The 21,684-nt window shown below is 51.4% G+C and overlaps 5 protein-coding genes across 5 annotated transcripts; 1 reads left to right on the top strand and 4 right to left on the bottom strand.

Annotated features, from left to right (window-relative positions):
- Window positions 1–207: 207 nt before the first annotated feature.
- On the bottom strand, window positions 208–5,966 carry Pmar_PMAR004014 (pyruvate-flavodoxin oxidoreductase, putative; the record flags this gene model as incomplete). Its single annotated transcript, XM_002764746.1, has 2 exons — window positions 208–4,623; window positions 4,677–5,966. 2 exons carry the CDS (start codon window positions 5,964–5,966, stop codon window positions 361–363), a joined length of 5,553 nt encoding a protein of 1,850 aa, XP_002764792.1. The 3' UTR covers window positions 208–360.
- A 740-nt stretch (window positions 5,967–6,706) lies between these two features.
- Window positions 6,707–6,988, bottom strand: Pmar_PMAR004013 (hypothetical protein; the record flags this gene model as incomplete). Its single annotated transcript, XM_002764745.1, has 1 exon — window positions 6,707–6,988. The coding sequence occupies one exon, from the start codon at window positions 6,986–6,988 to the stop codon at window positions 6,707–6,709; it is 282 nt and encodes a 93-aa protein (XP_002764791.1).
- Window positions 6,989–10,438: 3,450 nt separating this feature from the next.
- Window positions 10,439–12,656, bottom strand: Pmar_PMAR004012 (hypothetical protein; the record flags this gene model as incomplete). Its single annotated transcript, XM_002764744.1, has 3 exons — window positions 10,439–10,516; window positions 10,563–10,718; window positions 11,856–12,656. 3 exons carry the CDS (start codon window positions 12,654–12,656, stop codon window positions 10,439–10,441), a joined length of 1,035 nt encoding a protein of 344 aa, XP_002764790.1.
- A 1,529-nt stretch (window positions 12,657–14,185) lies between these two features.
- Window positions 14,186–16,380, top strand: Pmar_PMAR004011 (conserved hypothetical protein; the record flags this gene model as incomplete). The annotated part of the gene is made up of 3 exons (XM_002764743.1): window positions 14,186–15,614; window positions 15,759–15,826; window positions 16,294–16,380. The coding sequence occupies 3 exons, from the start codon at window positions 14,186–14,188 to the stop codon at window positions 16,378–16,380; spliced, it is 1,584 nt and encodes a 527-aa protein (XP_002764789.1).
- Window positions 16,381–19,864: 3,484 nt separating this feature from the next.
- Pmar_PMAR004010 (hypothetical protein) lies at window positions 19,865–21,664 on the bottom strand (the record flags this gene model as incomplete). Its single annotated transcript, XM_002764742.1, has 10 exons — window positions 19,865–20,137; window positions 20,187–20,271; window positions 20,318–20,369; window positions 20,410–20,515; window positions 20,577–20,696; window positions 20,742–20,838; window positions 21,106–21,248; window positions 21,298–21,405; window positions 21,491–21,571; window positions 21,617–21,664. 10 exons carry the CDS (start codon window positions 21,662–21,664, stop codon window positions 19,865–19,867), a joined length of 1,113 nt encoding a protein of 370 aa, XP_002764788.1.
- Between the last annotated feature and the right edge of the window lie 20 nt (window positions 21,665–21,684).

The following is a 21,684-nucleotide window of genomic DNA, read 5'->3' as shown; positions in this document are numbered from 1 at the left end:
ATGCCTTCCGCCTACCACCCCACGCCTTTGACCATCATCAACACAACAACTAGTCCGAGTAGCAGCAAGTAATACTCATAAGCTGAGCTGCAAATAAACCATCAGTAGCAGCCACGCTCCCCAACTCCGTAGCATATCGCCTCTACCATGGCAATCACTGATCAGGATTACCAAAGAAAATCCAATGGGGGATCAGATCCGGACAAGGGCAGCATACGTCCCGACAGATGATGACAAAATTGCGACCAGCATTAGTGACAAAAAGGGCAGGCTTGTGTGACCGGACTTGACCAAGCGACTGTAATAACATTCCAAAATAATGAGTCATTTCATACGGCAAGGAGGCCCTCGCCACAACGCCTAATAAGCCTCCGTAGAGTATCTCTTCTTAGCCTTTATATCCTCCTCAAACCACTTCTCCACTTCCTCCTCGCTCATCTTACCAACATCACCTACAGCCTTCTTCACCGCAGCCTCCACATCGGGCACAGCTATGGATGGTCCACAGAAATAGAAGTAGCCGCCTAGTTCCTGAATGTACTTATACAACAGCTCGGGGTTCTCAGCCATCTTATGCTGGACGAATATCATATACTCCTGGTCGTGAGAGAAGGCGTTGATAACCTTGGTGAGGACCCCAGCTTCCATGAACGCCTTCCACTCATCCCTATATAGGAACTCCTCCTTCTCATGACGACATCCATAGAACACTATCATAGGACCTGTATCCATTCCGAGCACCTTACGCTTGTACATACGGTCCTGGACGAAGGCACGCATAGGGGCAATACCAGTCCCCAAGGCCGACATGACCATAGGGGTACGCTCATCCTCGGGGAAGACGAATGTGCCGCTGGCAACAGAGACACACACCTCAGTGTCCTTGCCAAAGCCCAAATACTTAGTACTAGTACCAGTAATCAGCCTACCATCAGAGTTGGTCCACCTGTTGATGACAACAGTGAGCTCGACAATACCAGGCGAGTAGAAGGAGCTGTTAGCTATCGAATAGAGCCGAGGCTTGAGCAGAGGGATTATCTCCAAGAAGTTGACCAGAGTCATCAAATTAGCGGTCTTAGGGAACATCCTGAGGACCTCCGCATAGGAGACGCTTTTTGCGAGTAACTCCTTGAACTTGTCATCATCATCGGCAATATCAACGAGCTTCCGACGCTCCTTACTAGAGGCAATCCTAGCAAGCTGCTTATAGAAGCTGCGACTGGGCTTGCCAAAGATGTCCAGTAGCTCTACGAAGATCTGCCTCACGGGCACACGAGCCGTGAAGGCCGAGCGCAACCGGGCAGGTACATCCTCTGAGAGGCATTTCACAGAGACAACATCATTAGGGTCGTGATGAGTGAGTACTTCCTCGAAAAGTTTGTCAACGTCTTCCGTGAGGTTTTGTGGATATAGAGCAATAGCATCACCAAGCCTGAAGGGTAGGTCCACAGCGCTAGTGTCCAATACAATGTGACGGATATCACGCTCGTACTCCACTGGCGTCATACGACGGTTCTCCATAACTGGTACAGCATGAGAACCTGGAGGCACTATACGCTGATAAGGCAACTCCTTCTCAACCATAGTAACAGGGAGACTAGTGACCTCGAACAAGGCCTCATACTCCTCCTCATCCTCCGGCTTGGCACCAACTTCATCACAAACCCTCGGCAACCACTGATCGAAGGCTGTAGCCCAGCCGTCCTCATCTCGATCATCTCCCTTAGCAATGTCGAGCACTCGAGTGAAGCCGAGCTCTACCATACGCCTATCGATCTTCACAGCAGCTTCACAGAACTGCTCATAAGAACTATCCCCCATGCCAAACATACAGAAGCGACCAGCCAGTCTTCTACCCCCATGCTGGCAAGCAGCCATTTGTTCCCATAGAGCTTCGGCAGCAGTCGGCATATCACCATCACCACATGTAGATGTCAAAAGCACAATGAGGTCCTCAGTGGCTTCCTCCAGCATAAGCTCGTCCATACCAGTACAGAAGTTAACATGAACACCTCGGCGCTTGAGTATGCCAGAGAGGCGCTTCGCGAGCTGCTCAGTCGTACCAGTGTCCGAGCCGTAATAGATCCTGACGCCTGCCGATAGACCCGAGGCTAACACATCAGCTGATTGACTCTTCTCAATGGCAGCGTCCTTCAACCTCTTATGACGTTCCTCGATGTAGCGCTTCAGCTCCGACTGCAGATCAGCCGCATGGTGTGGCATTCGTCGGACCAACTGCTCGTATCGATTCTGGTTCTTTAGGAAGTTCGCCAACACATCGGGCTTGATGCTCTTACAGTCAAGCTGGAATGGATTCTTACCCACTTTGGCGAGCTCAGGGTCATAACGATACAGGGGATAGTAACCCGACTCGACTGCCGCCTTCTGATCCTCTGACATCCTAGTGAGACCAGTCTTAGTCCTGTGCTCGATGCAGGGTGCATAGCACATGACGAGGGAAGGTCCAACGTGCTTCTCAGCCTCATGGAAGGCCCGTACCGTCTGAGAGTAGTTGGCCCCCATAGAGCAGGAAGCGACATAGACGTTGGGGTATGTCATGGCCAGCTGCCCGAGATCCTTCTTTTGAAGGGCTCGGCCGTTCTGCATGAACTTAGCCACAGCCCCCATAGGAGTGGCCTTAGAGCCCTGACCGCCTGTGTTGGAGTACACCTCGGTATCCAACACGACTATATTAACATTCTCACCAAGTGCCAGCACATGATCTATACCGCCGAAGCCAATATCATTAGCCCAGCCATCACCACCAAGCATCCACATAGAGGTCTTCACAAATAGATCAGATAACCTCATACACTCCTCAAGACAGGCCGGCAGAGGCTCCATGTCGTTCATGATCTCAACGGCTCGTTCACCGTACTTAGAAGAGGCCTCAGGATGGTCTGCATTATCAAGCCACTGCTGCAGCATCAGCCTGAGCTCACCAGTGGCTATAGACTCTTGCTCCAATGCCTCCTGCACACGTAAGCGTAGCTGTTGGCGCCTATGATCCATAGTCACAGCCATGCCCATACCATACTCCGCATTATCCTCGAACAGGGAGTTACCCCAGGCCGGCCCCTTGCCCGTCTTCTTGTCTACAGTGTAGGGGATCCATCCAGCCGTGCCACCCCAAATAGAGCTGCACCCTGTAGCGTTGGCTATGACCATACGCTTGCCGAACATCTGGGTCAAGAGCTTGGCGTAAGGCGTCTCACCACAGCCCTCGCAAGCCCCTGAGAACTCCAATAGAGGCTGTTGGAACTGAGAACCCTTCAAAGTATGGGAGTCGAAACGATCCCCCCTAGACTCCAAAGTCATAGCATAATCCCAGTTGTTCTTATGACCCTCAGCCAAGGCATCGGGGAGAGGCTTCATCATTAAGGCGTTATCAGGGCATGCATTGACACACACCTCACAGCCAGTGCAGTCCAAAGGCGATGCTTGGATCCTAAAGGCCAGACCAGAGACCTGATTGCCACCAGTAGCTGGCTTGGTCAGGAAGGTATGAGGAGTAGTGGCATTGGCGAGCTCTTGAGGAGAGGCTAGGAATGGTCGGATAACACCATGAGGGCATATCGCCGAGCACTTGTTGCACTGAGTGCACTTGTCCATGTCCACAACAGGGATAGCTTGGGCCACCCCACGCTTACCCCACTGCGTCATCCCTAGTGGGACCGTACCACCAGGCTGAAAGGCAGACACCGCCAAGGAGTCGCCAAGGCGTGTATGGATCTTATCCAATACGTCACGGACAAAAGACGGCTCTTCACCATTCCGAGGCTTGATGTGGTCCGACCGCTCGCACTGCATCCACTTGGTCACCGGGACATCGATCTTGTGGAGATTGTCAATAGCATAGCCCACAGCCAAGATGTTCTTGCGCACTACATCAGCACCCTTATTCTTGTAAGTCTTCTCAATCGCCGCCTCGAACAACGGTAGCGCTTGCTCATAAGGCAGAACTCCAGAGAGACGGAAGAACACAGCTTGCATGATGTTGTTGATAAGCCTACCCATGCCCGACTCTTTAGCCACCAACGATGCGTTGATGACATACAGCTCCAAACGCTTCTCGGCTATCATCAACTTGAACTTCGAAGGGAGCTCTTCCTCGAGCTCATCCACAGTGATCCATGGGGCATTCAACACCACGATACTCCCAGGCTTACTAGCGCCTAGGATAAGAGAGGCATCGAACGCTCTCACGTACTCCTTCTTGTGCACAGCTACATATTCGCACCCACTCGCTATCTCATAGGGCGAGTCAATAGGCTCGGGACCAAACCGCAGGTGTGACACGGTGACACCGCCGGCCTTTAGAGCATCGTAGGCGAAGAAGCCCTGAGCATAGAGCTCAGTGTTGTCGGCAATAATCTTGATAGCATTCTTGTTAGCGCCAACCGTGCCATCAGAGCCGAAGCCCCAGAACATGCACTGAGTGGTAGCAGGATTGGACACGTCGATCTCCTCCGGGACAGGCAGAGATATGTTGTTGACATCATCATCAATACCAACAGTGAACGGCGACTTGGGCACCCGAGCATCAACGAGATTCCTCACGGCAGCGTAAACCTGGCCTGGGGTGAAATTCTTAGAGGCCAACCCGAAACGACCACCAATGACCTGAACCAAGCGTTAGTACCAATCGAAAATGACTGAGAATCAAGGCTGCTCACCAAAATATCCGGCCGCGTGGACTTCTGAATACTGGCGCAGACATCAACATAGAGCGGCTCTCCTATGGCGCCTGCTTCCTTGCAGTGGTCCAATACACAAATGCGCTGCACTGTGGCTGGCAGGGCGTTCAAAAAGTGCGGAATAGACCATGGCCTCAAGAGCCTCACACGAACCAGGCCGAGCTTATAACGAGGCTGTTTTCTTTCCAAATAATCAATCGTCTCGGCCACAGTAGACGAGCCAGCTCCCATAACCACAAAGACATGCGTCGCATTAGGATCGCCTTGGTAGTCAAATAGGTGGTACTCTCTACCAGTCAACGCTTTGATCATATCAAGGGCGCTACACATGTGCTCCGGCACTGCTTCATAATAGGGATTGGCAGCTTCAACATTCTGGAAGTAGATATCGGCCGACTGGGCAGTGCCCCTTAGAGTTGGATGATTCGGGTTAAGGGCCCGTGAACGATGTCTGTCAATCTCCTTGGACATAACGTGGACGATCAGCTTCATCTGCTCATCAGTAAGACCGTTTATCTTCTGGATCTCGTGGGACGTTCTAAAGCCGTCGAAAAAGTGGATGAATGGTACCGAGGACTTCAACGTAGCTATGTGAGCAGCTAGAGCCATGTCCATACATTCCTGGACATTACTGGCACATAGAAGGGCCCAACCAGTTTGACGTACAGCCATTATGTCAGAATGGTCCCCGAAGATCGATAGTGCCTGGCCAGCCAGAGTTCTTGCCGGCACATGGAAGACGCAGGGGATGAGTTCACCAGCAATCTTATAGAGGTTGGGGATCATCAACAAAAGCCCTTGAGATGCTGTGAAGGTAGAGGACATACCACCCACAGCGAGGGCTCCATGGACAGCCCCCGCAGCTCCGCCTTCACTCTGCATCTGCCTAACCACAGTAGACTGACCAAAAGCATTCCTGACGCCACTAGCAGACCACTGGTCACAATTCTCACCAAGAGGGGTTGAGGGCGTGATGGGGTAGATGAAGACAGAGTCGGAGAGATTATAGGCCACAAATGACGCCGCAGTGGCACCATCGTAAGGCTTCATGCATGTGTCACGGGCTCCTTCCAGTCTGGCCAAGACCATTGGATCTTCCTGTGAGGCTCGAGGGACCGGAGGGCCCAGCTTCCCACCAGACGACTTTGGTTTTCTATTTGTCAAAGCATAGGTAACCACTCCAGCCGCTGCCAATGCAGCAGCGCCACCAGCGATAGTCAGAGGAGTGATATTAAAAACTCCAAGTTCCTCAGACTCCTTGTTGGGCATCGGTGAGCGACACTGAACTGAAGAATATGAACGAATCCTACTGCGGCGAGCAGTGTTCTGAAGCCTGAGAAATCGTTCTGAAATGTAAAAAATCCAGAGACTAGAGTGATAGCAGAGACGCATAGTCGGACGTATGCCTATTTCGAAGATATTGCTTTAAAGAAATCGGCAGAGCACGCGTCACGGACCAAAGTTCTCTGTGTGCTAGATCAATTTGATAAAGCGCGCGCCCAAAATTAGTAGGCTGGGCTCGTAACACCATAATTGAGCGCAATCATGACCGAGCGCAACACAACTGAACGCAAAGAGTTATCTAAAAACTACAAGTGAGCGCGCGCTCACATCGTTAGACGGTACTACCGTCACTACCGTACAATACCGTCACGGTAGTGTAGGGGGGTTATTAACCCCCTCTATTTTCCTAAGAAAACGTTTGACTCCGGAGTAAACATTTTCTTCCCATCTAATCCTGGAACGTTAGAACGCAACATATTAACAATATAACATATTAGCATACGGGCTTTAGCACCTCTACCAGCGGCGTGACAACCAGGTCATCGGAGTAGGATACGGGATGGAAAAGGGGTTCGCAGACGCATCGATATGACCAACAAGAGGAACAGAAATTACGGCTCCCCGGAGGGAAACTCGCCAAAGAGCTCTCATCAATTCTCATCGAAATAATGGCTCTTTTCCCACCAAGTAAGTCTACTGCCAACACAACACCATGTTGAGCAAGATCACATGAGAACACAGCAACGCTTATGGGCAACAGCCTCAGGAGAAGCTGGCCTTGAAGCCGCTTCTTCACGCACTTTTTTACGAACCCCCTGGACAACATCCTTCTCTCGAGGGATGCGAACAATCTCCTCAGCTGCTGTTGTTGCTTCTGGTCGCTTCTCTCTCTTCTTTCGAGGAGGCACAGCACGAGAGCGGTATTCGAAGGGAACCTCAGCATCTGAGTACTCGACAGGTGGCAATGCTACTTCCAAGTGGATATCCGATAGGGAGGCATCCGACATCACACTGGCCTCTAGGGGACTTCCACTATAATGACTGGAGCACATCGACACTGCGTCATGTTCAGTCATCGTATCATGATGCTCACTAGAGACGTCGGAGTAATAACTGCTCTCTTCTAAGTCCGATGAACCATCGTAGACATCCAATACGGGTGCCTCGCGCTCACTCGAATAGCCACTCGAAGCATCATACTCGCCACACCCAAGGGCCACAGCTGGACCCTCTGATTCCGTGACGAAGCTGGTCGCTACACTGTCATCGACAGCTCGCTGGTCCCGACCTGCAGACCGACGATCGGCTACGGCAGAACCTTGCGGAGGTAGCTGTCGGTTGAGGGTTCCACCACTGCTGCTTCTCCGGGCTAGCTCATTGGCGCTGCCTATTGAGTCTGGGAGGGAACTCAGGAGGCTCGCCCGAGGGGATCCGTCCCCCAAGGGATCCTCCTCATCCCACAGAGCTAGAGTTGGATAAACCTTATCGAGAGTGTCGTCATACTCACTAACATCGCCCTGGGCAGCTGATGACGCAGCCAGTGATCGCGGTGTTCCCTCCCAGGACGTATCACCGGGCCACAACTCCGGCGGTAAGCCCCTCCTTTCCTCTTTTTCTTTCTCCCACATCCTCGCGGCCTGAGATCAACCCAATACCAAAAGATACGCAACTACCCACCGTGGCTCTCATCCCGAAAAGATCTCACCATTGCCCTGCAATCCTGTTTGCGCATCGCCTCGACCACAGCCTCCACTTCCCATTCCTTCGCCTCGACGACAGAGGTACGCCGCGTCAACTTCGTCGTGCTTGCATCTAGGTCGTCAGCCGAGTACGACAGCAAGTCACCATTGACGCCCTCAGCAGCAGGGATCGACTCTACAGAATATTCAAGCCGCACTCTGCTCGCCTTCCGTCTTGACTCCCCATTGGGACCAGTGGAGTACCTGCCCTCGCGGGGCATCCCAGCAGCCGAGAGGGTTTCCCTAGACTCCCTCAATGAAGCCCTGCCGACTCTGGTATCGACCGAACCATCACCACCCTCCGCCTCAGATGCCACACGACGGCTCCCGACATCATAAGAAGACCCTCCAAGGCTATTCCGAGATCGCCCCCCTAGACTCGCTCGAGTCGCGCTGGATCTCTGATGTCGAGCTCTGCGAGCTGTACGACTCGCCCAGCTCATCGAGCACTGCTCGCGTCCAAAGCCCTGGGCAAAGCAAAGTCAAGGCTCATGGAAAAGTCATCACGAATAGGAAACGCTCCGCTGTAATCGCTAGCCCCTCATGATGTAGAAACGCAACGATCTCTCCCATATATGAAAAATGAAACAATCACAACAACTTCGTCGTGCAGACAGGGCGATATCAAGTCTTGGCAGCTGAAGGCTCCTCCCCAGCGGCCTCGACAAGGGCCTGCATTATCGCCTCCAGGCTTGCAGGCTCGCCTTCGTCGTCCGATCTCCTGAGCCAGGGATACGAAATAGGAAGCCCAGAAAAAAGTAGGAAACAAGAACTGTATGAACCGCACTAAGCTGGAGGGCGAGTCTATCCCTATACTACTGGGAGTCTTCGCCTTCCCTCGTGCGGAAGTATATTATATCCGAAAATTCTTGGACGCATTCCAGTTGATTAAATTGCAACAAGTACACATTCGCCTCCGAGTTCACCAGGACGTTATTCTCGATGGCCTGAACACAGACGCCGGTTCGAATCCCGGGAGGAACAACCCCCTTTCTCCCATACCTTATTCACTAAGGGTATCGTCTTGGCTAAGGCAATGGTCGTATTGGTGCCATCCACCAAGGACATCCCCTCACAAAGATACTCCGTTACCCTCTCACACGCCCGGTCTGAGCAATAGAGCTTATCCGATTGACGAGCAAAGTGGTGCCAAGCCTTCCAGTACTCATGCTCTCCTTCAACAAGGCTTCATAGTGAGGAGAATCCACCAAGTCCATCGTCTCCGCCACTAAAACCTGTCCGCCGATTTCGGCCTCCTCCATTGGCGGCACTACCAACGCTGACTTGGGCGTCTCACTGCCAGTCTTGAAACTGACAACGACAACCTCGCCACCTCCCCATTGGCCCTCCGTCAATACAGCCCTTGCAATGCCGCTTCCACCACTGTCCGCAAGGTGGAGGCAATACCCGAGGCCGTCTCTCTACTGGTCGGAGATGGCAGCCTCAACCCACAGGCCTCCCTAGCGGCGTGGTCCACGAGACACAGTACCTACCATAGAAGAGTCTTGTCAACGCTATGAGCAACCCCACAATACCAACGGCGAGGTCAGGTGGTCGCCGATTGCCCTGAGGTAAGCCGCCAGCTCAGCGTTCATTTCAGAGGAGGTTCGCTCAGCATCTGAGATTCTGTACACTCCTTCATCATGGCAATCCAAGTACGTGGGTCTCCTCCAGTACTCCCCTCCGACTGCTTCTTAGGCTTCCTCCATTCACCACAACGATACTGTCGAGCTGTACCCGCTGACAGTGCCACCCGTTGTGTTAGTAGTATCAAGTGCAGGGTTATCAATGACGTGACCAAGCGGCTGAAACCTACCAATAGCGACGAACGTTTATGATCAGAAAAGTACAGTCTAGAGGGCATCCCGACTAGTACAAAGCTTCTGCAGCTCAGTGAACAGCCTTTGCTTTTCCTCTGCCATTCCAGGCCCCTTCAGTGCTTTCAATTTGCGTGGTATGTTCCTGTCTATATCCTCCTCATACGCCTGCTGTAGCCACACCCTCAGCCGATCTATGCTGTCACCAGTCAAAATGAGGTTATCTGCCACCACGACCAGGGATGGACAACTCCATGCAGCCATTACTATACCCGACTGATTGACAGGACTTCAGAATAGTACTTGCCATGGCCATGACCCTCGCATGGTGTTCCCTCTGACGTTTGCTGATCTTGGGTTCTCCCGGCTTCCCCTCGCCACCCTCCTCCATGATCCGATTGGCCTCCGACACTATACTCTGCAGCTCGCGAAACTGACCACACCATGTTGAACTTAGGCCTAGGTAATACCCCTGAATCCTATTACTTGCTGATAATACGGCCTGAGCCAATATACTGCCACCGCCCCTACAGCGACACCACCGATAATCCACCGCTTGTTCCGCCTCGACCAGTCCCAGGCCTTCCTGGGCATCCCCCTAACACTGTCCCAGTATGCACTCAACTGTGTAGTGTAGGCGGCCAGCCCACTAACAGGAGGGGATGTTGAAAGTTGATCGGGCGCGGCTACGGGGGATAGTTGAGATGCCATAGTCTGCGAACCCCTGCAAGGCTCCTCGCCCGTTTACATATAGGCCCACCCGTAATTTCAACGACCTCTTGAGCTGACCTTGGTTGGCCAAGCGTCGCCAGACATAGCCAGTGCTATTCCCTAGACTGATACTTCGTGCTGACCCTCAGAGAACACAACACTTGGAATTTATAACTTTTGGGACATCATATCAACATAGGTTCACACGAAAGGTTTTCCCATTCATCGCATACTCAGCGGGATCCAGATTGTGGAACCTCACCACGGCCTGAGGGAACGAAAAGGCGCAAAGCCGCAGAAGATACTCGCCTTACCTGCGCAGCCTCCACTCCAAACTCTGTGTGTAGGGTCTCATATATGGCATCGCACATCTTGCCTTTCAATCCTCCACCGATTGAGTAGATCTCCACTGAGACGCCATCAGCCACGTGTCCGCCAACAACAAAGCCAGCAGCAGAGACGACTTGGACCTGTACACTTTCATCATGTGCATCATTCTGGCCTTGAACCGCAACTCACAGTGATGAAATTCTTCGGCTTGCCGAGAGCATTCGCTACGACGTCAGTAAACACAATAGCAGCTTGTTCGGATCAGCCAGAATGGATTGGACGTTGGTGGTGACGGCTACGAAAGGCATGAACACACGCTAGTAGCAGTAAACTGTCCACGACGAACACATTTCCCCTATATGTCCGGAAGCTATCGACTAACGACTGAGAACGATATCAGATCACTTGGAATGCAACAACAATCAGCCGTCACCCGACTGGTATGGTCCTAGGACCTAACCTTGAGCCCTTTTCACGCCCATGGAACATTCCGGTACCAATTCACGATACTACTCTCGATATTCTTCCTCTAGTATTCAGGAGTCCTCGCAAACTGTGACACTTCCATTTAGAGTCGCGGGTGCTCCTGAGGCGAACCTTCAGACCTCTCCCGCCGCAACTGTCACATCCTTCCCCATGCCGATCCCCGACATGTAGTCCCCCATACAGTATTCAATGTCATTCCCAGTGTACCAACAATGAGATTGGCATTAACCAATACTAAATTTCATGACGAGTGCATATGCAGCCGCAGCTTCTACTAGTAGCCAGAGTACTGTAGCCAAGGACGCGGAACTTCCCTATCGGGAGTGGAAGCAACGGTGAGGACGCACCCAAAATCACCCGATACTTCCCTTAAATCAACGCAAGACCGGAGTGACTAGGAATAGTGCACAAGTCAGTCCTCAGGGCTGCCCAAATGTAGGGGCCTCTCCCGTAACGTGTCGAAGCCCCCTTGCCTCTCATTGTCCGCACTATGGACACTGGACGCACTACCCGCACCAGACTCGCTAGACGGCCCACTACTACTCCCTGTACTCCGCTGTGGGTGCCGACGACGTCCACCTCGTCTGGTCTTCTCATCTGGAGACCGCCCCGAATAATGCTCGCCATACCAATGACGTACCAGTGAAAACCAAGAACCCGATGAGAACGAACAACACGAAAATAACACTCATAAGAATTGGATGGGACGAGAGTAGATAGCGGATCCCCGACAATTGAGAATGGAATCTCAAGTCGGCTCCATACACCTGCAGAGGAGGGTTCATGCATACCGTAGCCGATAATAGTGGAAATGTGGAACTCTCGTAGACCTCCACATTGAGTTCTTCGAACAAAGGCACCGTTGCAGTGAACTCGTCGACTGTCCACCCTAGCAAGGCTGGTAGGACCATCAGCCACTCCCGCATCGTTCTCAACAAGGAAGAGTGGTAAGGCAGTAGAAGTGGCCGTCGGGAGCGGGCCGTAGGCGCATCTTGGCCCTTCATACCGTACAGAGTAACATCTACCATAACAGGACCCTTATCGAGGTTGTAGTGATTAGTAGGTAAATCCAGGGCCAAGGTCACATCATAGTCGACTGATGGGGCCGGCAGGTCCAATAACGGGGCAGCCAAAGCCTGTCGACTCGCTGTAGTATCGAACCATTGCCGGTTAGAGAAGGACACTGTAGCACAGGCAGGCGTGGCGCTATAGTCGAAGTAAACCGGGAAGGAATGGAGCTGCTTGGGTATGACCAACCAGTGTACGACCCAATAGAGAATCCATGCCGATATCGTCACTGATACTATGCTAAGTCCGACCAAGATTAGTTTGGACCATAGTAGTACTAGTCTCCATACAAAGGGGGATATGTGATGCGATAGGAAGACGAGGCCAGGCTGGATAGTATGCCAAGTCCCATACGAGGCCCGGGCCAATGCTGAGCCTTCAGCCTCACCATCCCTACTAGACTGTGAAGAGTTTGTAGGTGACGATATGTTAGAGGTCTGGTAGTTCTCGCTGTCTGAGGACGGGTCAACACCTTCTATAGGTAGTTGAGGTGCACCTCCAGCAGACCCAGTGCGCTCGAACATTTAAGAGGTGGATTGGAGATCGAATCTTGCTTCCTAACAACACTTGCTTTTACTCAATGGATGTTCATCATGCGGCGCAAGGGTGGTGGTCACCTTTGAACATGTGGTCGGACCACAGTACGAGTATCAACATGAACTACCAGAACGGACCTTGGTAGTGGTTGGCGAGAGTGATCTATTAATGCGGCAGCCCGGCCGTTTTGGTGCCTACCAAGGGTGGTGCGCCGATTGAGTAATCAACGATGACCAAGACATAGCGGTGCCCGAAGAGGAATAGAGCTGTTCCGAATTACAGCGGACTGTGGCGTCATGTTACGTCTCGTAGGACGGGCTGACGTGACCTCTTGTAACCGTCCGGAGCGCGAATGAATGCTGTTCCGCTGCTAATGCCAAGATCCTGCCCATAGGATCCTCTATTGGCCATAGCTTTTTGTCAGAGGAGGGCACCACCGGCAATTGGAGGGATTTTGGGTCCTCAGCTTGGGTTCGGAAAAATATCCAGGCCTCTTGTTTGGAAAGTCCAAGCGAGCAGTCACTCTAACGTGGCACATCGCAGCTCCTGACAGGGGAGTAAGGGTCTCTCCCAGGACGGTCCTTACGGGCAAGTTTCCTATAACATCAGAGACGCTAATTCCCACTGCTCAGCAACCAGCTTGCCAATGCACTCTTGAACAAGAGGAAATCTGCAACTTCAATGTACTTCTTTTCAAGTGCCAAGACTCTTCGGGAAGTGAATTCAAGCTCGGTGCACTCTCCCATGCTCTTGGGAATTTAACTCGACGACACCACTTCTACTCGAACGAAATTTGTATTTCCAGTTCAGTTCGGTAAGGTCGAGCTTCATCCGTTGGTCTTGACGTTTGCACGTTTTGTTTGCTGCTCCCATGGTCTTTCTAGTATGTACGACATTATGATTCTCAAATCAGTCTAAGAGCACATACTTGCGTTTGAACTTGTTTACGCAACTCGAGTTCGCCAATGGAAATGTGAAGGTGCGAGAGCCATGCATATGAATGAATGGTGATTAGTCCACTGCATCCGTCGTCAACTGTCACGAATGAGTTATCAGTTCTCACACGCTGAATCAATATCCGAGTCCCATTCCAGGGTCCCCACTCCTGAACCTGTGTCGGAGTGATCGCAACGACTAGGTTACTGCGATTCACGATGCACACCTGCTTTTTCGATTGCCTCTCCTTGGTGGTCGTAGTGAGAGTCATTCAAGTCATCATCAGAGCGGGACTGCCCGAGAAGGAAATACATATCACATTACGCTTTGCCCTACCTCCATTCGATCGATCCTCACTGTATCACTCGAGGCCAACAACTTGAGGCCAGGTGTAAGACCCTCGAGAGCAAGAATGAGACAGGAACGCCGATCTGCCTTCCGGAAGGCCGTTGGCGACATCAAGAACTCATCATTGTATAACCAACGATCGATATGGACCATACTACGTCGGGAGCTAGACGTCAAAGGATGTAAAACTGCTATACCGGATCACCTCAGAGCAGAGGATTTTGCCACCTACATGCAGAAACTCTACTCGGCAGAGAACGTTACTGTCTCTCACAGTGACGAGGACGTAAGAGATAAATCATATCCGTCAAGCAGCTCGACAACACCCGCCGGTCCGGACCATATCGCTGACTATGCGGATTGTAACCTCGACCCTCTACCGTTACCAGAGCCGATCACCTTCGACGAAGTACATCACGCAGCATCACGATTAAAAAAAGGGAGAAGCCCTGGAGTGGACGGCATCAGCAGCGACCTGATCCGTCAAAGCGAGGTGCTCCAACGGTGGGTATACGAGTTATGTTCGAAGTGTTTTGAGGTTGAAAGCCAACCCAGCGAGTGGCTAAGGAGCAAAGTGACGCTCACCAAGAAGGCTGGCAAACCCCCAAATGAGGTGGGCTCATATAGGACAGTCATGGCACAGGTATCGGCGGCAAAAGTGTACTCAGCGGTGGTATTAGAACGCATAAGTGAGCACCTGGATTCGCGGCTACATCACTCACAGTGCGGTTTCCGGAAATCCCGATCCACTACAGAAGTCATCCACGCAACAAACATTCTACGTGATGGTTGCCTGGCACACGGAAGGTCACTTTGCCTATTGGTGGCTGACTGGCAACGAGCTTTTGACAAGCTAGATCGCCAGTATATGATGAAATGCCTGCGAGCAGCCGACCTACACCCCAAATACTTGAGGATAATAGACCAGAGCTATAACGAAGCAGTTGCCTGTCTCACACTTGGCGGCGAAACATGTGAAGTAAAGCTATCCTCTGGGGTCAAGCAGGGAGATGTATGGAGCCCAATCATCTTCGTAACATCACTAGACGAAGTTCTCCGCCGTAGCATCATATCTGCTGGCCATGGATTTCGACTTACTAAGGAAGACTACCACCACCGCCGATATACTCGCTTCGCAGCGAGATCCGCCATATTACAGGAACCAATTGGATGTATATGCTTTGCAGATGACGTCACAGCTCCATCAGAAAGTATCGAAGACAGCGAAAAAGTCCTCAGGGCTCTTGAGATTGAAGGTCAGCCTGCCAACCTTACACTTGGTATTGGGAGCACCGGCTGTAAAACTAAGAGGCTCCTCATTAACTGCAAGCAACCGACATCCCATGGACGAGTCGATGTGGTTAAGAAGTTCCGGCAGCTGGGAGTCTTGATAACAGATGCGCCCGGATACGGAGGAGCGGTAAAAGACAGAATTCGTACTGCAGGTGCGGCCCTGCACAAACTCCGGGACATATGGAAGTCCCATGATATCGGACTGGATGGAAAGATGATAATCATGAGATCTGTGGTATTTGCTTCACTATTCTATGGTTCGGAAGCACTAGCGATCAATAAGGAAGAGGAACAGATGTACAGAACGTTTTACCATATATGTCTGAGGCGAGTATTGGGCGTGGCTCCAATGACCAGGCTATCATCACGTGAGCTCTATGTGAGGACACGTTCGCCTGCATGCGAAGACGTATTACGCGCGAGGAGATTGAGATGGCATGGTCACCTATTGAGAGCACCTGATGACCACATCGTCAACAGACTCTTGAACTGGAACCCGCGTATTCACTCAGGCAGCTCCAGAAGAGCCGGCAGGCCCCGACAGACATGGATCGAACTGGTGAAACAAGATATGAACGATGTAGGCCTGAGAGCCAGTGATGCTAAAAACCGGACAGTATGGGAGCGTCGGATTCGACTGGCCTGTGATGTACCGCCTCTCCGCGGCCGGAGGAAGTTGATGTAAAAAAAAACAAAAAAAAACAAAAAAAAAAGAAGAAAAAAAAAATAAAAAAAAAGAGAAAAACATTGTACTATTAGCTACTATTGTATTATCGAATAATGAAGACATTTTTACTCTGGTCCGACAATAACACTGATTGTCGTGTACTATGTATAGTTTGCAGACTAAGGCCTACTGGCCGTCACATTCCTTACCAAGGCCTGGTCAGCCTCTTTATACTTCCATTGTTGACCTTATAAACTCTGTCGAATCCTCCGAGGCTTTGCAGAGTCGCCTGGCCGAATAGCGGCCGTGAGCGAAAGAGAGAGAGAGAGAGAGCTCCCATGGTCTTTCTAGTATGTACGACATTATGATTCTCAAATCAGTCTAAGAGCACATACTTGCGTTTGAACTTGTTTACGCAACTCGAGTTCGCCAATGGAAATGTGAAGGTGCGAGAGCCATGCATATGAATGAATGGTGATTAGTCCACTGCATCCGTCGTCAACTGTCACGAATGAGTTATCAGTTCTCACACGCTGAATCAATATCCGAGTCCCATTCCAGGGTCCCCACTCCTGAACCTGTGTCGGAGTGATCGCAACGACTAGGTTACTGCGATTCACGATGCACACCTGCTTTTTCGATTGCCTCTCCTTGGTGGTCGTAGTGAGAGTCATTCAAGTCATCATCAGAGCGGGACTGCCCGAGAAGGAAATACATATATCCCATTACGCTTTGCCCTACTCCATTCGATCGATCCTCACTGTATCACTCGAGGCGTGAGGAGGAGTGAGGGCACCGCTGCTGGAAGGTGAACGAGATGAGGATATCTAACATGATTACACGCACACAACTTCTACGACGATACCGTTACATCTGAGAGTGGTCCAATGGATCCAGCCCGCCCTATTCTAAGGCTTGTTGTATCACTGATCACCAGCCGGTCTCGTAGTCGTCCCATATCGCCCCTCATAGCACGAACGTCTTGCGCAAGTGACAGAACTTGAGACTGAGACACTGTGGTTTCTCAATGACTTTCCTATCAGAAGTAGTAGCACTTGCAGTGTCATAGTTGTCTTGCCCATGTCATGAACCTCTGCCTCTCGGTTGTCGAGATCATCGAGTAACCTTGTCAAGCCTGCCGGGTCCAGCTGTGACTGGTGGAACTCCGATCTTAGATTCTGAAAATGCTACAGTTGATGGACTGATGTTCATCTCGCTGACAGACCTCCACCGCATTTCGTGTCTCCGCCTGAATAGTGTTGATTAGATCGCGCTGGTCCTTCAACTCTGCCCGAACTTCCTCCATGAATGTTTTCAATGAATTCACCGATTCCTTTTCCGACGTGCAACTACACGTCTGCGAGGATAACTATCATTATTATCAACACCGCAATCTGCACCTGCGTATGAACAGCAGTCCGACTGGGTTCGGCCTTTGTAGATTGTAGGAGACCCGTCTCGGGCCCACTTGCCTCCTGTGGGACTTCTACGATTTTGTGCTCATCGAGAGTGGCTCTGGCTACCTAACGGAACAGCAAAGACTGTACTAACAACGCTCCTGCACAACTGTTAAGGGGATTGACACCAGGACTGTCGAGCCGATCGTGAGGTACTATTGTAACGTGGACGATTACGGATGAGCTACATATTCCATCAACCGTTTCTGCCTGTGTACATCTCTTTCACCAAATGACACTAATATCCACATCAACAGCATAGAAGCATTGTCTCAGCTCCAGTTAAGTAGCCAACAGGAGTCGATGAGGATACATTCAAGTGAGGGGAGATCAGTGAGATGGTCAGAGAAGCACCTACTAGGGGCTCTGCCCATGAGTTCCTCCTGGTCTTAAGACCGTCGTCAACAGCATCTACGATGAGTGGTCCAGTGACCTCAGCACATCCCCCAGTAGGTGTTGACTGAGCCGTTGACATAGCCGTGGAAGGCACCTAGCACAACGAGATCTCATCGTCTCCTTGATGGACGCCATCCGACATGGCGGGTATTAGTGTCGTCATTGGAAGCGTCCCGACTCAGTAGTCTCTTCGGTTTGAGATCAACCGGAGTCACAGTGCTGGGGACCTGCGAGAATCCCTCACTTCGCCTTGCCATAGATACCGTAGGTGACCAACTTCAATTGATGGCCGCGATGGACGTCGTACAGTCTCGATAGAGCAGCTCTGCCGACGCTGGGGGGTAGAGTCTTCCGAGTGCCGTTTGATAGCAGGAGTGGGCGACGCTGCATGGAGTAAGTCTGGCGGGGTCGGTGACGAATTGCGCTGGTAGGAGCATGTCTCTCTGACGTGAATGAGGGGAGTAGTACATCAGAGTTTGAAGTCAATGAAGAATGCTCCCCAGGGTTTCGGATCCGCTGCCATGTGAACTGTTTGGGACCTCTCTGGTCGTCTGGAGGAAGGCACTTCTCCGATAGCGATGTGAGAGCTCACTTACTGCCCATCCAAACTACTCTGCCTCCGTCGGACCTCTCGAACTTCAGCGGTCCTGCCCACACCTGAGCCCATACCAATCACAGCTACACCAGAGGGTTGCTGACCTGTGCCTGTCCATCCGGCCCTCGTTCTACCCTCAGATGTATGCACCGTTCCTGTCTGATAAGTCTCTTAGAGCCGGCAGGCATGGCATCGCTCGTGGAGGAGGAGGACGAGGAGGGGGCCTTCTCTTGTCTGAATGGGATGCTGGTACTGGTCCATCCCATATAGGAATGCCGACTTATAACAATGAATGTTGCCATCGTGCGCTACGAAATAGTAGGTGCCACTGCCGGAGCCACTTATCCACCACCCTTGAAGCTTGCTCATCGCCCTAAGGCAAGCATGTCCCACCCCTCTGTGGCCCTCATGCTGGTGCTCACTCAGAGATCTCTCTTTGACTCAGAGCTGCTTGTGTGAAAGCATTGTGGATAGTATATGATGGTCGATGCAGACCGCTTCCAGACGACAACCCTCCCAAGGTCCCCAGCTGTTGAGGTATCATAGTTGTCTGAGGGACATGCTGCAGGGTAGGGCTACTTGACGGTTATGACTACCCGGCTGAGGAGACCCGTGGATGGGTTTGACGGAAGGGGGATCATAGTACTGCCGAGTATGGCACTTTGCATCGACACTCGAAAGGGAACCGAGCTTTCTGAAAGTCCCACTTGCCGCAGATTACTGCGTTATAACTAACTCCACACGTAAGGATCGACAAAGCCGCACTCATGGTATGGCGGGGAATGCCGCAATAAAAAAAAGACGACTCCACTGGCGAGGAACGAGAAGTTATACCACACGCTGGCTCGATGCGCATATTCAAACGTTGAATGCGGGGACGACGGACGGCCCATGATGACGATGATTAATAGCTTTGGGCAGCTTTGTCGGCTGATCATCCGTCGAGGCTCGATATGTTCCCCAGTCCTCCGCATCAGTACTACTACGCATACACTCAATACCTCTCACGACCTGGCCCTTCTCAACCCGAGGGAGAATAATCCTCTCCTTGGCGCCGATGGCTCTCTCAACTCAAGACTCCCTACCCGCGACAGTGGGCCGCTAGGACACCACTTCACTCAACCCACTACGGCAGCCAACACATCGCTGGCGACAGACTCATCGTCATCCATCGTATCAGACCGTACCAAACCGCGCCGATTCGGCAGGAGGCAAGGCGAGCATAACCTAATCCAATAGGTTCCTCAATCCCTGCCGTAAAAGTGTTAACTCACATTATTATCGGCAACAGCTAATTTACCCTAATGTAATATCTCTCCTCACCAGGGGGAGAACAAGTACAGTAGATATAACGAGTGGGAACATGCGTCGTTCGATCCTGTTAACCCGGCACTCTGCGCAACACGTGGGGATAGAGAATCTCAATCACTGAATCTCATGATTCACAACAGTCATGCAGCAATGTACGGCAACTTCCTCAACAAGGGATGAACACAAGCTTCATTATCCCTTGATTATGTCCATCAAGTGGCTCTCCTTGTCATCCTCCTCAGGTGTCTCCTCCTGCTTAGTAGCAGAGCCCGGTAGACTCCCGACAGAGCTCTGCTCGCCCACCCGGATGGTCTCCTCTTCCATGATAGCGTCCGGATCAAAGGCATCGGCATCATCCCTCGAAATATGCTTCACTGTTGTCGGTGTGCCAGCGTCAGGAATGACTTCCACAGATACACCCGAAGGCGTCTTCTGCTGGACCTCGCTACTCGGGTGAGTGATCACCTGCCAGGACGAATCACTACTGTACATATACAACGATGCACTGCCTTACTGTCTTAACACTCTGGGAAGCTGGCACATGATGACCAAGCTGTCCTGACTGGCGATGACCACGTAATACTGTCACTTCGGAATTCCTGAATACTACATTTCACTACAGTACGAGATTGCTTCCGAACTTACACTTCGTCAAACGGGTTGAGAGATGGAGATGGGAAGGGGTTGGCATCCATCCCTACTACATCCACATGGCCCGGCATCAACAGTAGCAATACCTTCACGATTCCTGCCATGGATTAGCTCAACCCTCTTATAGACGGCTCCCAGTGGCTTCGTGCACTCCTCCATCTCTCTTGTTATTGTGGCCAAGTACGAGCATAACTGACCACAGTGAGGTGATTCAATCATCATTCACCAAACCCATACTCTCCCTATAGCCTACCAGCCCCAGTAGAGTGGCGAACTCCTTATCACGAGTAGCTAGTACTCCGGACAACCTACTGTGTGCATCCTTATCTAACTCCTCGAATGAGTGCGTGGCAAAACTGTGCTTCAGTTGGTTCTGACGGTCGACTCCTCCCCAGATCCCCACGCTGTCTATTCCTACCCTATCCATCTTCTCGGCATGAGTTTTCTTGGAGCCCTTCAGCTTCTTAACTTTCACTTCGTAATGTGACATCAAATTATGAGCCCGGTCCCGGTCGCTGAAACAACCCTCTACAAGTCTTCAAGGCCGACAAGGATCGTATCAAGCGTTCCGAACTGCTCTTGCCCTATGCTGAATTTCATTGCAGGTCTGCGGCCGATGAAGCGAGCGTTTGAAGTTGATACGCAAGAGGTGTATCAACGAGCGTCATCATTGATTTGAGTGAACTCGTCCTCTCATACTATGCAAAACTCCGAATGCTCGCCCTATGCAATGGAATTCGGGTAAGTTGCGGTATGTACCTTGCTGGCCACTCGCCCCTTACGTGAGCATAGTGTTCATATCCAACCCTTGCTTCATCAGCTGCTCAGATGCATACTTCATGCCTTCCAGATTATTGCCTCGGCCCCGGATGGTGGTCTTGAGGTGCTCTAAAGCCTCGCTCATAGTAGCTCTTATGGGTGCGTACTAAACATATGAGAGACCGTTAGGGCAGCAGTTGCTACCGAGTATTAACCGGATTGTCATTAGGGTAGAAGGACTTAGTTGATTCTACCAACTCGTTGTTGACACTCGCTAGTTTCTCCATAACATTCGACAGAGTGCCAACAGTAGTGTTGAATATCTGAGCACGAGCATATGAATATTACTGCTTGGGGAGAGCAACTCAAGTCCTGGTCTATAGCTCAGCGCGGGCGAATCTGAAATACCTTGCAGCGGTCGAAGAAGTCCGAAGCAATGGCCCTCTCCCCCTCCAAAGGATCTTCCTTCATACGCCGCACTCCCCGAATCTGATGTATGCATACTCTAGGCATCGTCAACTAAGGTGTAGCTACTCTTTCCTTAATCCTACGAAGAGTCTTATAACCCTCGAAGAAAGGCATGGGGTAAAAGTAAATAATCA

Source organism: Perkinsus marinus (genome assembly GCF_000006405.1).
Source record: "Perkinsus marinus ATCC 50983 genomic scaffold scf_1104296976192, whole genome shotgun sequence".
In the NCBI taxonomy this organism is placed as follows: Eukaryota; Perkinsozoa; order Perkinsida; family Perkinsidae; genus Perkinsus; species Perkinsus marinus.
The sequence above is the reverse complement of the archived record's forward strand: the minus strand, read 5'-3'. Positions and strand labels throughout refer to the sequence as shown.